The sequence below is a fragment of the Ceratotherium simum genome, chromosome 15 (assembly GCF_057802395.1).
Source record: "Ceratotherium simum simum isolate JZ-2026a chromosome 15, ASM5780239v1, whole genome shotgun sequence".
NCBI classification, from domain to species: domain Eukaryota; kingdom Metazoa; phylum Chordata; class Mammalia; order Perissodactyla; family Rhinocerotidae; genus Ceratotherium; species Ceratotherium simum.
The window spans coordinates 25,736,839-25,752,048 of record NC_141914.1 but is presented as its reverse complement, the minus strand read 5'-3'; the positions used below and the strand labels follow the sequence as shown (position 1 = coordinate 25,752,048).

The window sequence follows — 15,210 nt, the reverse complement described above, 5'->3', positions numbered from 1 at the left end:
AGAGACTCTCCTCGCTGTTCACAGTGAAAGCAGGCTGACGCCAAGGGCCTGTCCCGCTTCCCCTGCACCAGCAATAAGGACTGGTCCATGTGGCTGTTTGGTCAATGGTTTGGAGATTCCTGCTCACTGAAGGATGGAGGTTTTTTCTTCCTTCTCCTACTTGAAAAGAAATTGGGGGAGAAATGGTTAACCCTACATGTGTGTGCCAGCTTTTACCCCTGGCACATCACAGCAGAGGGCAATCATGTGCCCAGGGCCCAGGCTGCTTGCTCCTTCAGTTTTCGACACTAATGATGGTGGGAGTAGAAACCTGAATGTCCTGGCCATGCTCTGGCTTCAAGTGTGTCCCTTAAGTTAGAGGGAAGAGTTTCAAAAAGGAAGCTTTTAGTTTTTGCTGAGGAAGATTCGCCCTGAGCTAACATCCGTTGCCAATCTTCCTCTTTTTTTGCTTGAGGAAGATTAGGCCTGAGCTAACAACTGTGCCAATCTTTCTCTACTTTATATGTGGGACACTGCCACGGCATGGCTGGTGAGTGGTGTAGGTCCGTGCCTGGGATCCAAACCTGAGAATGTGGGGCTGCCGAAGCGGAGCACACAGAACTTTAACCACTTGGTCACAGGGCTGGGCCCCAAAAGGAAGCTTCTTGTTGTATAATCTAAAAGTTACTTTAGGCCTTTGCTTCTGAGATGGGGTAAAAAAATCAAATAAATGTTATTAAGAGAGATATAACAACACTCTTTTTCCTCTCTTGGAAAATGTAGGAAAACAGCCTAAGTCTGCTTGGAAAAGTTATCAACTTTTTGGAAAAGTTATCAACTTTTTGATCTAGTAATCCTACCCCTGGGAACTTATTCTAAGGACAGAAGTGAAAAGAACAAACACTGTACGTACAAAGTGATCTGTGGCGGTATTATCTAGTGTAGCAAAAACTGGAAACAACCTGGGATGTCACCGAACAGGCTGGTGGAGCAAATTATAGTATATCAAATAGTGCAATACACCCCAGCTATTAAAATTATAGTCACAAAGGCAAAATTAATAAGATTTTAGGAAATAGTAAGTAAAACATTGAACACATCATATGCATATTATAATTATAAAAATAAAACATACATGCATATGAACAAACATTAGAAGAAACATGGAGAATTAATTGTACAACAATATGATGGGTGGACTTTTAAAAATTCCTTTTGTACTGCTGTAAAAATTATTTTAATAAATCCAACTCTATTTGCTAGGGATTCTGAGGCTCACCCCACTCCCAAATATTCCAGAAGAACAATCGTTTAGAAATCAAACAGCAGGACTGAGGAGGGTTAATGTGTCTAAAAAGGGACTATTGGCATCTGCCTATTTCTGGCTAAGAAAAGGCTATACAAATGTCTAGGGGTAAGTCCACATTCCCAGTTAAAAATTATCCAGAAAAAACATAACATCCTTTTCCACAAAGCTGTGTTTGAGGGAATTCGAGGGGGAAGGTCCGTGACCTTTGCTTATCTTATGCAAGCTGGCACCTCCGTGTGGAGGACTGTGTGGGATGGCAGATAATGTGACATGAGTGCCCTACTCCCCACATACACTATCACTGTTTATACAACATTTTACAATAGGCCTCCGGGAACACAGCAGGTTGGTCCTTGTCCCCATCTCAAGGTGAAACAGGCATTTCTGCCTCTGGGAACCCAGGATGGGTATCCTGCCATGCTTCCTGCTACTTTTCTTCCCAACAGTCAGGAGTCAGAGCTGCCCCCGGGGACCAGGGCCACCAACATCACTTTAGGAGGGGTGAAACTGTGTGCTTCTCATGATGAGTCACAGAGGGGGCAGCAACCACATCTTAGTCATCATCCTGTCCCTAGAAAACGTCCCTCCAGCTTAGCACAGAGGAAGATCTCAATTAATGTCTGTGGGTTACTGATCCAAATGCAAAGCAGAGAGAACTAAAACGAGCACTGGGAAATCACCAGAAACACTGAAGCATCTTCAAACAGTCCTTTTCGAATTGTATCCTGGGTGGCGGTGTGAAAGTTTACTCCCTGCCTATGCAGGCTGGGCCCATCACCGCAGAGGAGCCTGCCCAGTGCAAGGTAGAGCACCAGAGAGCACAGGGAGACCCTGGAGGGATGGCTAAGCAACCACTACCACCACAACAAAATGACACTCTGAAAAGCAAACGCAAAATACAATCAAAAACTGAAACCACCACCTCAACCTCCAGAGTCCAACAGGACAGCAACGCTAAGAAAAGGCAAGAAAAACCCAGTGAAGTGAAAGCACAGTTTGTAAGGAAAGTGAGGGACGGAGCACACAGTTAACACAGCCCTGAGCCTTGGGTCAGGACCTGGAAGCACATCCCACCTGAGCCTCTGCTCCAGAACAATCGGGACGATCACCCTCCGACTGGAGACTTGGTGGACATTCACATTTCAGACACCAGTCAGCAACCTGGCATATTCGGTTTGCCCACCTTTGACAACAACCTTGCCTTCACAGCATCTCCATCCCTCATGCTGTGTTTGCCAAATTTCAACAGCACTGGGCTTGACTAGAAGTTACCGTGATCTGGATTTTAGAGTTGAGCATAGGGAAAACAATCAACTAAAATGTAAGTTGAACAGTCAGGTACAACAAGTGATCATGACCTGGAACCACCTCAGATTCCTTTTTGAGACAAAGAGTTCCTTTTGGGACCTGATGCTTCCAAAGGCAGAGCCATTACTCTTCATCAACAGGATGAGACAGCAGGAAGATTCCCACTCTGGGAATTCTACACATACCGATACCCTGCCCAGAACGAAGTCAGACGTCCCGGGTTAGGGGAGGGGACCCCTACCAAATACAGACGGAATCTACGTCATCATGGATTCACGTGTAAGAGACAACAAGGGAGAGAGAGTATTACTACCCCCACCACACACAAAAACGAAATCACATGTTGTACACATTGCCATTTCAAGCGAGAAAGTAAAGAAGTCCTACCATCTCGTCCTGCGTGGGGTCGTTGTCAAAGATCTTCATAGGTGGAGGGAGGGGGGTGTGTGACTCTTCATCTGGCTCATCTTCACCCCAACCTTTCTTGCTCTTCTAGAACAAAAGAGCAGCATTAGTCACAGTTTCATATAGTTAAAGATGCCTGTGGTTCAGGACTTGGAATTTTTAATAAAGCAATATATAGGGGCCGGCCCCGTGGCTTAGCGGTTAAGTTCGCACACTCTGCTACTGGCAGCCCGGGTTCGGATCCCAGGCGCGCACCGACGCACCACTTTTCTGGCCATGCTGAGGCCGCGTCCCACATACAGCAACTAGAAGGATGTGCAACTATGACATACAACTATATACTGGGGCTTTGGGGGAAGAAAAGGAGGAGGATTGGCAATAGATGTTAGCTCAGAGCCAGTCTTCCTCAGCAAACAGAGGAGGATTAGCACGGATGTTAGCTCAGGGCTGATCTTCCTCACAAAAATAAATAAATAAATAAATAAAAAAGCAACATATAAGATACCTTCCTCTCAACACACTCCTATTTTTTCAGCTTCACTGTCCTCCTCTGTGGAATGGGTACACTTGCTGTCTCAGAGGACACTGAAGACCAAATGGGGGAAAACACACACACGAGAAACATCTACTGCATTGATTAGCCAGCAAAAGAGAAAGCTGAAAGAACGGTTAGAGAGAACCTAACTTTCAAAGTTTTTGAAGGACTATTAAATCACAATCTGAATATCACCAGGCTCTAGTGCCATTTTCAGAGGGAGAAATGGCAGACAGCATAAAATTACAGAGAGAGTCTGGTTACACATCAGGAAGAATTTCTTAGCCACATCAGTGACTAGAGTAGGTTAGTTTGCCAAATAAAACAGTTATCTCATTCCCCCAACTAAAACATACCTATGATATTTTGAACACAGAATCTCAGCTTTGGAAGGGATTTCAGAGGTCATTGTCCAGCCTGACCTCTTGGCTAACATGGATCTCTCTGACTGTATTGTGAGGTCACACGGTCTCCCAAGCCTTCTGGTATGGGTGTTCATTTGTTTTCATGAAGGCCCATTTCATCACTGGTTGACTTCCCATTAAAGTCCCTCTTTGAGCTGAAACCTTGCCTACTGTAAACCTTCAGGTGTTAATCACAGTTCTCCCTTCTGGAGCAACCTGGAATTGTCTACTCCCTTTTGTATGTGGCACTGCTCAAAATACTTGAAAACAGCTATAATCTCCCAGTACAGTCTTCTGTTTTCCAAGTGAAATGGTCTCCACTCTTTTATTCTTATTCTAAACAGGCCTAGCAGGTTTTGATGTAGAGGCAGGGGACTAGGTTCCCTTGGCTCCCTTTGGGCCCAGGCCTCTATCTCCAAATCTGGCAAAATAGTGTCTGTCTGCTGGATATTCTAGGTGCTAGTCAGTCTCTGAATTGGTCACAAATCAAACTAAAAAGGTCGTGAGAATATAAAGATCTCAGACTACTTAGGCCTAAGAAGACAAACTACTGAGGTCTAGAAACTGGCCAGTTTACAGAACCTGGGGAAGGATGCCTTATAAGGATCCAGGCAGGATGTATGTCAGAAGTCCCTTCCTAATGGAAGGCTCAGGGGCCTCGTGTAAGTACCTCATCAGCGCTGTCTCCCTGAGGGGTCGTCTCATCTCCAGGCTTGGGAGATCCCAGGTCGAAGCTCTTCCGACCATCCCGTACTTTCTTCTGCTTCTTGATGTTTCCATCTGCTTTCCCGCTGTTGAGCCGGCGCACGGGACTCGTTAGCCACTTCTTAAGGGTGTTGGTGGAGCGCTTGGGACCGGGGGAACTGTGGATGGAGTTCAGGGAGGGCTGAGTCTGCAGGTTGGCCACCGACTCGGACTTGCCTCCATTTTCACTTGAGGAATGAGAGTAAGCATCTGAGGAGAAAGAACAGACAGACGTGGCCGCGTCAGAGGCAGTTAAGGCAGGCGGCCAGCCTAGGAGGAAGACAGCTACTTCCTTGGGAACTAGGCCACAGGCACAATGTCAAGGCCAGCTGCAGACTCCGGTCGAGGAAACTCTCTCTGGAGGCTAACAGCTGACACTCACTCAATTTTTAATGTGCAAGGCACTGCTCCAGGTGCTGTGGATACGGGAGGGGATAGAAGACAAAAGACTCCTGCCTTCATGGAAAAAAATCAAGATCCTAAGCAAGAATTACCAACCAATAATTATATCACGCAGCACCTGTGAGGTAGTGTATTCTAAAGATACATAAGTCATACATTTTATTTCCATAGAGCTCTTATCTAGCTACGCACACACAGAGGCAGAGAGAGGTAGAGAAGAGCAAAAGACCAAGACAGAGCACGCAAAATAAAGATAAATTCACGAAGCACTATGTGATTAACTGCCAAAGCGCTGGTGTGGACTCGAGACGGTAAGTAAGCAGTGTTCAGAGGAGGGTCAGATCAGTGTAGGCGGGGTTGGTCTGAGAAGTTTTAATGGAAGAGACGTGTCTGAGTAGAAGGGAGAAGGAATTCTGAAAGGGGGAGACGGCGGGAACAAAAGCACAGAGGCAGGAAAATGGAAAAATAAGTTAACACAGCTCATAAGTAGATCCTTTGAATGAAATAAAGATTAACAGAGAAGGAGAAGCTGGATAGACAGATTAGTGAGGACATTTAATAATAAACTAGAGAAGTATGAACTTTGTTGTGAGACTCTACTGGGAAATGACATGATATAAAGGGTTTTTGTTTGTTTGTATGTTTAATTAGTCTCACAACTATATACAGCGTCTCCCCGGGAAGAGGGACTGGAATCCAGAAGGCCACACGAGGACTACGCACAGGGAGTACAAAGAGCTGAATGTGAGGCATTTCAAAGCAAGAAGTGATACTGTTCGAGTCTGGATGAGAAATCAAAGGTGAGTTGTCTCTCTGTATGCTGCTGCTTCTTATCATCAGAATGGCCTTGGGAGAACCCCTGGCCAGCTTTCCTGTGACCCCTGAAGGACCCCGTCACCCCAGTACCAGTTTGCATACTGATATTTAAACCAAACACATGACTAGCTATTTAAACGAATCATGGCAGTGGTTTTTACATCTGCTCGTCTCAAAGGCTGAATCACCTTTTCCAACAATGACTTCATCCTTGACCTAGACTAGAGGTCTGACCGGGCTTGGAGGCCCTCTGGCCAAGACACAGCCAATCCAGAAGAAACAAAATCCTGAAATAAGGTAATGAATGCTTTCGCCATAGAGAGCTGCCTCCAGCTTCTACAACTGGCTGATCTCGAGGGCACCAAGGATCACTCAGGATCTTGACCCTATGGGGATTTTCTTAGATATAGCTAGAGTTTTGTGCCTACTTTGGAAAACAGCAGCAGAATGTTTGCATCTAAAATTGAGGTCCTCAAGTCCCCTGGTATGAAGGATAATTTACAGGGTTGCCCTGCTCGGGCAATATCTGGGGATCAACTGACTCAGTTGGTGTCCCTTTAAGGACAACGTTGTAATCTTATCTCAGAGAATTCCTTGCTGGCTGAGGTCTTGGGTATGTTGACATTATTTCTGAAGTGTTTGGTGTGGATCAAACTCCTGTTCTCAGAGCCTGGATGATAAGCATCTCCCCAGCACTTGTAGTAGAACCAGGGCCTCCCTGTTATCTTTCTGCTGATAAACTGCAGAAGCTTTTCAGTTACCAGGCCCCTGTGATACCACATGGCTCCATTAAATCCCAGCCTTCAAAACTTAGATTTATCAACATACATTGCGTCAGCAAAACTAGAGGCCCAACCACATTAACTGTGCCTTGTGTAACTAAGCAAGACAGATGATTGCCCAAGTTTTTTGTTCCATGGCAAATCATAGCCTGGCTTTGGGATTCACTAATCCAAATTTTCTTTTGTTGTGTGAGGAAGATTAGCCCTGAGCTAACATCCGATGCCAATCCTCCTCTTTTTGCTGAGGAAGATTGGCCCTGAGCTAACATCCGTGCCCATATTCTTCCACTTTATATGGCACGCCGCCACAGCATGGCTTGACAAGCGGTGCGTCGGTGCGTACCCAGGATCCGGACCTGCGAACCCTCAGGCCAACTGAAGTGGACCGAGTGCACTTAACTGCTACGCCATCGGGCCAGCCCCCACTAATCCAAATTTTGACCATTCTTCTCACATGGTCATCTGGCTCTGCTTTGGTGCATTCTGTACAAATTAATTTGGTGCAAGAGTACAAATTACAAAGTACAAATTAAAAATCAAGAGTATTCTCAATTTTATTATTTCAAGTTTATTCTGTGTAAACAGTTAAGGCCATTCAACCACAGCCCACATAAAAGCAAATTCAAGAGTTGGAAGCAATCTATAATTCATCTGGTTAGGGTCCTGTATTAAAACAGGACCATTTCTAAATCACTTTGAATGCATGGTTATAAAAGAATGTGGCAGGGTTTAGTCTGGAAAATTTGTACTTAGTTTAGAAATTTCCTAAAAAAATTTTCTTTAGAAAATTTGTACTTTGCTGCTTAAAGAATGATTGGCATGTTATACTCATCCCATCTTCAGAAGATGGCTGTAATTAGCTGTTTGAGAATTTATTCCAGTACTTTTCCAGGCACAAAAGTTAATTGACTTGATTTGTAACAACTACAACAATAATACCATTATTTCTTCAAATCTTTCCAAGCTGAGGTAGGTACTATTTATTATGATTCTCGTCTTAGGAAATAGAAAATCAGAGTGTTCCAGGAAACCAAGGCTCATGGTTGGTAAGTGGCAGAGAGGCAAGATTTAAAGCCAGATTTGACTCCACTGCACATATATTTAATCTTATTCCTATATGTATGTTCATTCCATGTATTCCTTTAGCCTCTAAAATTATTGTAAAAAGGAGCATCAAGTTGTTAACTTATGTAACATTTCAAATATACATTTGTATATAGTTTATATATGTTATAAAATTTCAATGCTGAAAATACGTCTTCGTCTCACTAACTTTACAGATAAAGCAATCAAGGTTTCGATATGGGAAATCCACCGTTACAAATGAGCTAGTCACAAAGCCAGAACCAGAATCCAGGCGACTCTTCCCCTGCTCCCTGGCTCTGAATCAATGCCTTGTCTTCAGCCCTGAGGCACAGAAACTGCCCTTCAGGCTGATATCCGGTTTTAAGACACTGGAAAGACAAATGCGTCCCTGGATACCGCAGGTAATAAAGTTCCCTGCACGGTCTAGGTCTAGTATGTACAACTTGCTTTCTAGATCAGAAAGAAATCATGTTCTGAGGCTGATTTTACTATGAAATATTTTTAAAATACAGAAAAATATAGAAAAAATTTGACACCCAGGTATCTACTACCTAGATACGATGAATGTAAATATTTTTGCCATATTTGCTTTAGCTTTTTAAAAAAGAAATAAAAGATTAGACATAGTTGAAGCTTTTTGATTTTTTTACCCACTCGCAATTCCATTCCCCCTTTCCCTTCCCAGAGTTAAATTCTCTTCTGAAGTTGGTGTGCATCTTTCCCATCCATGTTGTCAGCCATTTACCGTGAATACAAACAGTATTATTTTGTGTTTTATATTTTATACAATTATTGTAATGTAGGTATCATTTTGTAACTTGCTCATTTATTCAAAATTATTTGAGATTTATCCATGTTCATACATGTAGATCTAGTTCATTCATTTTAAATGTTGAATAATATTCTTTCATAGGACATATTGTGATGTTTTAAATACATTTTCCTAACCATAAGATATTTAGGTTGTTACACACACACACACACACACACACACACACACACGTATCCAGTCATTATAAGCAATCCCCTACAGGTCTCTGCATATGTGTGAGATTCCTCCAGGGCAGTGCTTCCCAAACCACCTGTGATAAAGGACCTGTTTTTCTTATTTCCAATCTGTTTTGGACCAACGCTTTTATAAAATACAAAGTCACACTCTTGGATGTCGTGGAAATGTCAAGTTGCTCTGAAAGCTTGTAAACGCTTACTCTTATTTTCTGTGCTTGTCTCACTGTGGACTAGAAACAAACAGCTCACAAACCTTCACCATCTGCAGATCACACACTGGGTAGCACTGCTCTCAACTGTAGAGCATCGAAAGCGTGTATCTCAAGGTGGAAGCGCTGGTTTTAGGGAATACACACTGCCAGCTCCCACTAGGTGTTGCCAAACTGCTCTCTGGTTTACTCCCACCAACTGTGTGCAAGAGTTCTCATCTTCCCGCATTCTCCTCGATGTACATTAGTACATAATTCTCCTCTGGAAAAATTAAATGTATCCTCCCTAACCAAAAACATGTACTTCAAGGAAGTAAACTGAGATGAAATAGAATGTTTCAAGAAGAAGAAATGAAAAGGTAAAAACCAGTGCCTCTAGACTAATAGAAAATGCATCCTATCATTGATTTCTCAGCTGCAACTGGAAAAATAGGAAACTTGGCGGGGCATTCCATGAGGCTGAAGGTCCAGCTTCATAGACTGAGTGGCATAAGCTTACCTGCTTGGTCCTGAAATCGAGAAAAATCTAAATAAGCTAACAAACAACAAACTGTTATCCACGAGCAGACTTTTACACTATTTTTCATCCCTACTTCCTTTAATTCCCAAGCCACCTCTCTAAACCACCCAATGTCTTCCTTAATACCTGAGGAAAGAAGACACGCTGCACGCTCACAGAACACACGCCAAAGCTTCACCAACGACTAGAGAATTCTTGACCTCAACACTCATCTCTTAATGATCTTTTGTTGAAGTTGATTAAAAAACAAACTTGCTGGTATATCTTCCTGCCTCTTATGATCCAAGAACAACCCACTGGTGGCTACTCAATGGGTTGCAACAAACAGTTGACCTGGGTTCTGGTCCTGCTCTGCCACTAACTAGCTAGGCAGCATTGGGCAGACACCCAGGCCTCTCTTTCTTCATCTACAACATGGACAGATTAGACAGGATGCATTCAAAGCCTGGCTCCACCACTGACTAGCTGTGTGACTCTGGGCCAGTTACTTAGCCTCTCTATATTTTGGTTTTCTCATCAGTAAATGAAGATAATATTCGTATCTATCCCATAGGGTTGTTATTAGGATTAAGGAGTTAATATTTGTAAAGTGCTTACAAGACTTTTGACTCATAGGAAGCACCATCTAAGTTAAATAAATCAATAAAACCATAAAAGTCTCCCCTAATTCCATGACTGTGGTTTTATACTGTATGTTCCTTCATCCCATCTATATGTTCTTCTAAAGGCTAGACTTGATGATTCAAGGCCACTTTTAGCTTCAAGGTTTATGCCTCACGAAAGCAAAGGAAAACTTAACGCTACCAGTTGCCATGCTATGTCATTCTCTCTCCTCACTTCAAGTAACCTTGCCTATGACCAATGCCTGAAATCTCGTCTGAAAATAAGGCAGTCAAATCCCTGAGCAACCAAGTCACTGTTGTCCCCTTCCTCCATCATTTGGAAGTTTAAGCAGCACAGGTTGTTTCCTGAAGATGATATACACCTTCTTATCTACAGGGTATCCCTCAGAATGAGAGCTTCTGATGGACTTTATGACCAGGCCATTGAACGACTGTTGAGATTAGGGTCTCAGATACCATTATGGGCTTAGAATAAACATGTCAACGTTATTAGCTTAAGCCTTGGGGCAAGGGCTCTGTGATTTCAGATATTTTTTTTAACCACAGCAGCATGTTTCCAAGCAGTACAGGAGATGAGAACTGTCTGCTTGACATGAAGATGAAAAATGAAATAAAGCCCATGAAAGTTTGCACACTGAACACATTCTAACAAGTCCATTGTCCCTGTCAAACAGTGCCCTTTTTTTACTTGGGTCACCCTTCATTAGCAACCAAAACAGAAGATATTTGCGTACAATGTGGGTAGTAACTCAATATACTAGAAATTTGTTATATCTAATACAGCTCATTTATAAATTCAATTTCTTTTTTAAAAAGTTTCAACTCATTTCACTTTTATATTACAACTAAAAGAAAAAGCTTCAGCCTTTTTTGATCTAGTGTAAAATTTGCAAAACTATTCTGAGAGCAGAATATGTCGTCTACACGTCATCAAAGAATGTAAATTCAGGATACAGCAAATGCCTTATGGCTGCATCCATATTTTCCTAATCACAAAATATTGATTCAGCCTTCTCTCCAATGACCTCAAAGTGAGCTGAATATAAAGAAGGACTACATCTTCTAGACCAAAAGAGAAGACAGTTCTATTAGTTTTGTGGGTTTAGTATTCCCCTCAAGACCAGGAATGGTGTCCTTGAAAGCGCTAGGCTGGGACCCCAGAGAGTGTATGTATGTATGTGCAGGTGGCATCTAAGGTTTCAGGGCATTGCGAGCACCCCAGACGCATAACTCACTAAGCTGGCCCACCATTTTCTACACTGGCTTGAGGGGCACAATTCAAGAATGAAAAACTCATTTCAATCCACTCTTCTGGAGTTCAGTGACAATATTTAATCACACCCCAAAGGCATGTCTTTCGCATACTGTATTATGTAACTGCTAAGAGACATGGGGTCTGGTTGTTCTATATTAATCATACCTGTTTTATCTAGATGGTCAATGGGTCTATAACGCACCCCTCGTATTGGAAGCTTTGACTCCAACGGCTAAATTCAGAAGAAATCACAAAGATTCCTAAAATCCACTAGATATTTACAGAAGAGTCTTTATTTTTTATAATTTATTTATTTATTTATTTTTTCCCCCAAAGCCCCAGTAGATAGTTGTATGTCATAGCTGCACATCCTTCTAGTTGCTGTATGTGGGACACGGCCTCAGCATGGCCGGAGAAGCGGTGCGTCGGTGCATGCCCGGGGTTCCGAACCTGGGCCACCAGTAGCGGAGTGCACACACTTAACCGCCAAGCCACAGGGCCGGCCCTACAGAAGAGTCTTTTAACCTCCTGTTCTTTTGTCTTGCTTTAGCTCCAATGATACAGGAATAATTATAAACTCATCTTTATTGCTTCCCATGACTTGAGCTATATAAAGCAAATGCATTTCAATATATCTGTCTGCAGAGATTATACACCCAAACATTCCTGTTTCCTTTGACTTCTATAAATAATTTACTTAATATAAAAATTATAGAAGCATCACATACTTTTTATTCACACTGGAAATTGTACCTCTAGAGAAGGACGTATGATGAGAAGGTCAAGAGCGAAAATTCTCTGGGTAATAAATCCATAAATTCAATTGTTTGTAAGCATGGACAGCACAAAACCTAAAGTATTAATATGTCCTTCATGGAGTAAGATAATGGCTCTGGCAGGTCTTTTAGCAGAATGCTTATGAAAGCCAATCTCTTGGTTCCATATTCTGCTAAACTCCTGAGGCTACATACCACCAGGTCCTGGCATGGCTGGCTTCCCAGCAAACCACTTGGTTGGGCATCTTGGTGTCTGGGCTACTTAATGCCAGAGGATAAAGCAAGCTGCTATGGTGACAGCAACAGGACATGGGGGAGAAGAGAATCAGCCTGGTCTAGAAACACTGTTTCTTAACACTAGGAAACTTGTTGCCCTTGCAATTGCTCCTACCACAATGTCAGACTGAACTTAGTGAACACATCTTGGCTCAGGATATCCCTTCTCCCATCTCTTAGCCATACTCAAGTCCCAAATGCATAGTGCAAGCCCGTCTCGCTTATTATACTGTAGCTTTTATACTTACTTCAAGAAGCTCTTCTCCGGTGAGTCCTTTGCCAATCCACCATTCTCCACCTCACCACTTTACTCGGGCATTATCTGTTTTTATAAATTTTTTACATCAAAATCCCTATGATTTATAATGTCTGTGTCTGATTTTTCCCATTAACTTAAGAGTACAAAATGAAGGACCATTCTGAGCCTTAAAAGCACATTTTGTTGGGCTGTATCGTAGTTCATTTCTATGTATTGGTCCCCTTCTCTTCCCTACACTGCTGTTCCTATCCTGGTAGAATGTGCAGAGAGATCTGAACCATAGAGATGATTCCAAATTCAGTGACATTCACATAGGATAGGAATCCTTTTCATCTTCAGAGCCCACTGGGACATGCTCTTATTATCAGGATCTTTCCCAACAGACAAAACAATCTCCACGGGGGTGAAAAGCCAGCACCTCTGGCTTCAATCTAGACAAACTCCTTGGAATTCTGTTTTAATTCAGTCCAGATCTCCCTCAACTACTGCTGGCTCCTTCCGTGCCCTGCCCCCACCCTCCCTGCTTTGACTTCTGTCAGGATGCCATTGGATGCAGAGGGTAAAATGATAAAGTTTCCAACTGCTTGTCCTCAGTTCTCCTTGGCCTCAGTTTCCCCTATGTAATCTCTTCTCTGAACCAGAGACAAAAGGAGGAGAGAACTCAAAGGGCACCGAGTCAGTCCCCTCCCCCCACCCCAAATAAGCACATCCTAAACATGAGAGCCATTGCTGTGACACGTTGCCACACCAACTCTTCTGATTCACTATCCCCTCTAGTTGCCTTTGGAAGTTAAAGGCTAAAAATTATCTTTCTTGATTCCACCACCACTCTCTATTCTGGGAGTGGATTCTGAAACTTGACATATCAGATCAGGCAAAAGCCAGTGAAAGCAGCTCTGTTGCTCTTCCAAGAGTAAACATTCTAGATACTATTTCCATCTATCTACCCATTTCATTCTCCCAGACTTGTCCACAGCCTCTGGAGAGAGAACACACATTTCTTCCATGCTATGCAGTAGAGAACTCTCCTAAAAGGCTCTGAACGGTTCAAAACATAACCACCAAAAAGAGCATGGTGAAACTTCACAAATTCAGAGTGAAGAAAGGTCATGCCCTATTAGTATAAAACCTAAATACAGATTTTTAAAGAAATGGTTCCAACTTGAGATAGGGCAACAAGAATCAGTGGATCAGGAGGAACTGAGGTCACCTGAGACATGCTTTCGTCTATAAAGATATCACGAGCACAAGAAGGTCATCTAATCGTGACGCATGGCACCCATCATGTTCCAAGGCTGAAGAAGGCATCTTCTTCCAGCTTCATCTCCCCACGTGCAACCCTCCCAAGCTCCATACTTCACAGGTAAGCCAAATTCCCCTGGTAAAATAGGGCCACTCCTGAGTCCAGGGTGTATCCACACCTGAGTTTTCTCCTAGGCCTTCAAACAAGCCCTCAAATAGGTTAAATGAGCTCCCTAAACAGTTTACTCTATGAACTTACATAGCAACATTTTCCACTTTTCTTTTCAGATTGTGTGAACATTAACAAGTTCAACCCTAGTAATACAAAGCCTCAAAATAACATTATACAAATAATTATACATAATAATTTATAGATTATTGGTCAGAGAATGACCAAGGCTAACTTTCAGTTTTTCTCTCCTGCAAGCAGATTCTTCACTCACAAAGACTTCTGCACTGATATGTTTCTTTCCATTCCTACTCTCACTGCCCTAATTCAGATTTTTTAAATCCATTTGCTTTAACTATGTAAGAACCTCCAAACTGGTCTCTCCGCATCTCATGCGTCTTTTTGTCGTATCCATTTGACACATCTCTGCTACCACAGCAATTATATTGCTTAGGGCAAGTCACTGTTCAAAACTTGATCAATAAAATCTAACTTGTCAGCCTGCCATTTAAGCTACTCCATGGTCAGGCGTGCTCACCTTTCCAGCTCTATGAGCATCCATTCTTTGATAATCTGAGATTCTCAAGCTATGGTCCCCAGACCAGCAATGTTAGCATCACTAAGGAACTTGTTAGAAATGCAAATTCTTGGGGATCCAGAGCTACTGGATCAGAAACTATGCGGATGGCCTGGCACTTTGTGTTTTATCAAGCCCTCCAAGTAACTTTGATGTATTCCAAAGTTTGGAAACGACTAGTCTATATGAACCTCCACTTCAGTCTAATTGTTCAGTTCGCTGCACCAACCATGTTGCATTCCCCATTGCTCATATCACCCTGCAGCCTCTCTGCTTGTCTAAAGCCTACCTAGGACCTCTGAGATGACTAAGCCCAGCACATTCTCCTTTTTCTCTAATAGTACCTGATAAATGCTTGTTTATGTACTTTACCTCCCTAACTATAAGGGAAGTCCTGGAGGACAGAGATGTTCTCCATCTTTGTATCCCCAGCACAACCTCTTTGGTCATAGAGGAGATCATTAAATGGCTAGTGATGAATAGCTAAGGACAAAGAAAGATAAATCATTGAGTCTGAGTATTTTTA

The 15,210-nt window shown here is 42.6% G+C and overlaps 1 protein-coding gene across 11 annotated transcripts in view; it reads right to left on the bottom strand.

Moving 5' to 3' along the window:
* KALRN (kalirin RhoGEF kinase) overlaps window positions 1–15,210 on the bottom strand; it is a 633,526-nt gene that overhangs the window by 70,704 nt on the left and 547,612 nt on the right. For 7 of the 11 annotated variants that reach the window (XM_014783031.2, XM_087439716.1, XM_087439714.1 and 4 more), the window contains 2 exons: window positions 4,611–4,894; window positions 2,984–3,088 (listed from right to left, as the gene is read on the bottom strand). In XM_014783031.2, the coding sequence (XP_014638517.1) occupies window positions 2,984–3,088; window positions 4,611–4,894 (389 nt within the window). The remainder of the gene's footprint in view (window positions 1–2,983; window positions 3,089–4,610; window positions 4,895–15,210) is intronic. The other 4 variants (XM_087439715.1, XM_087439718.1, XM_087439722.1 and 1 more) reach the window with 1 other exon arrangement.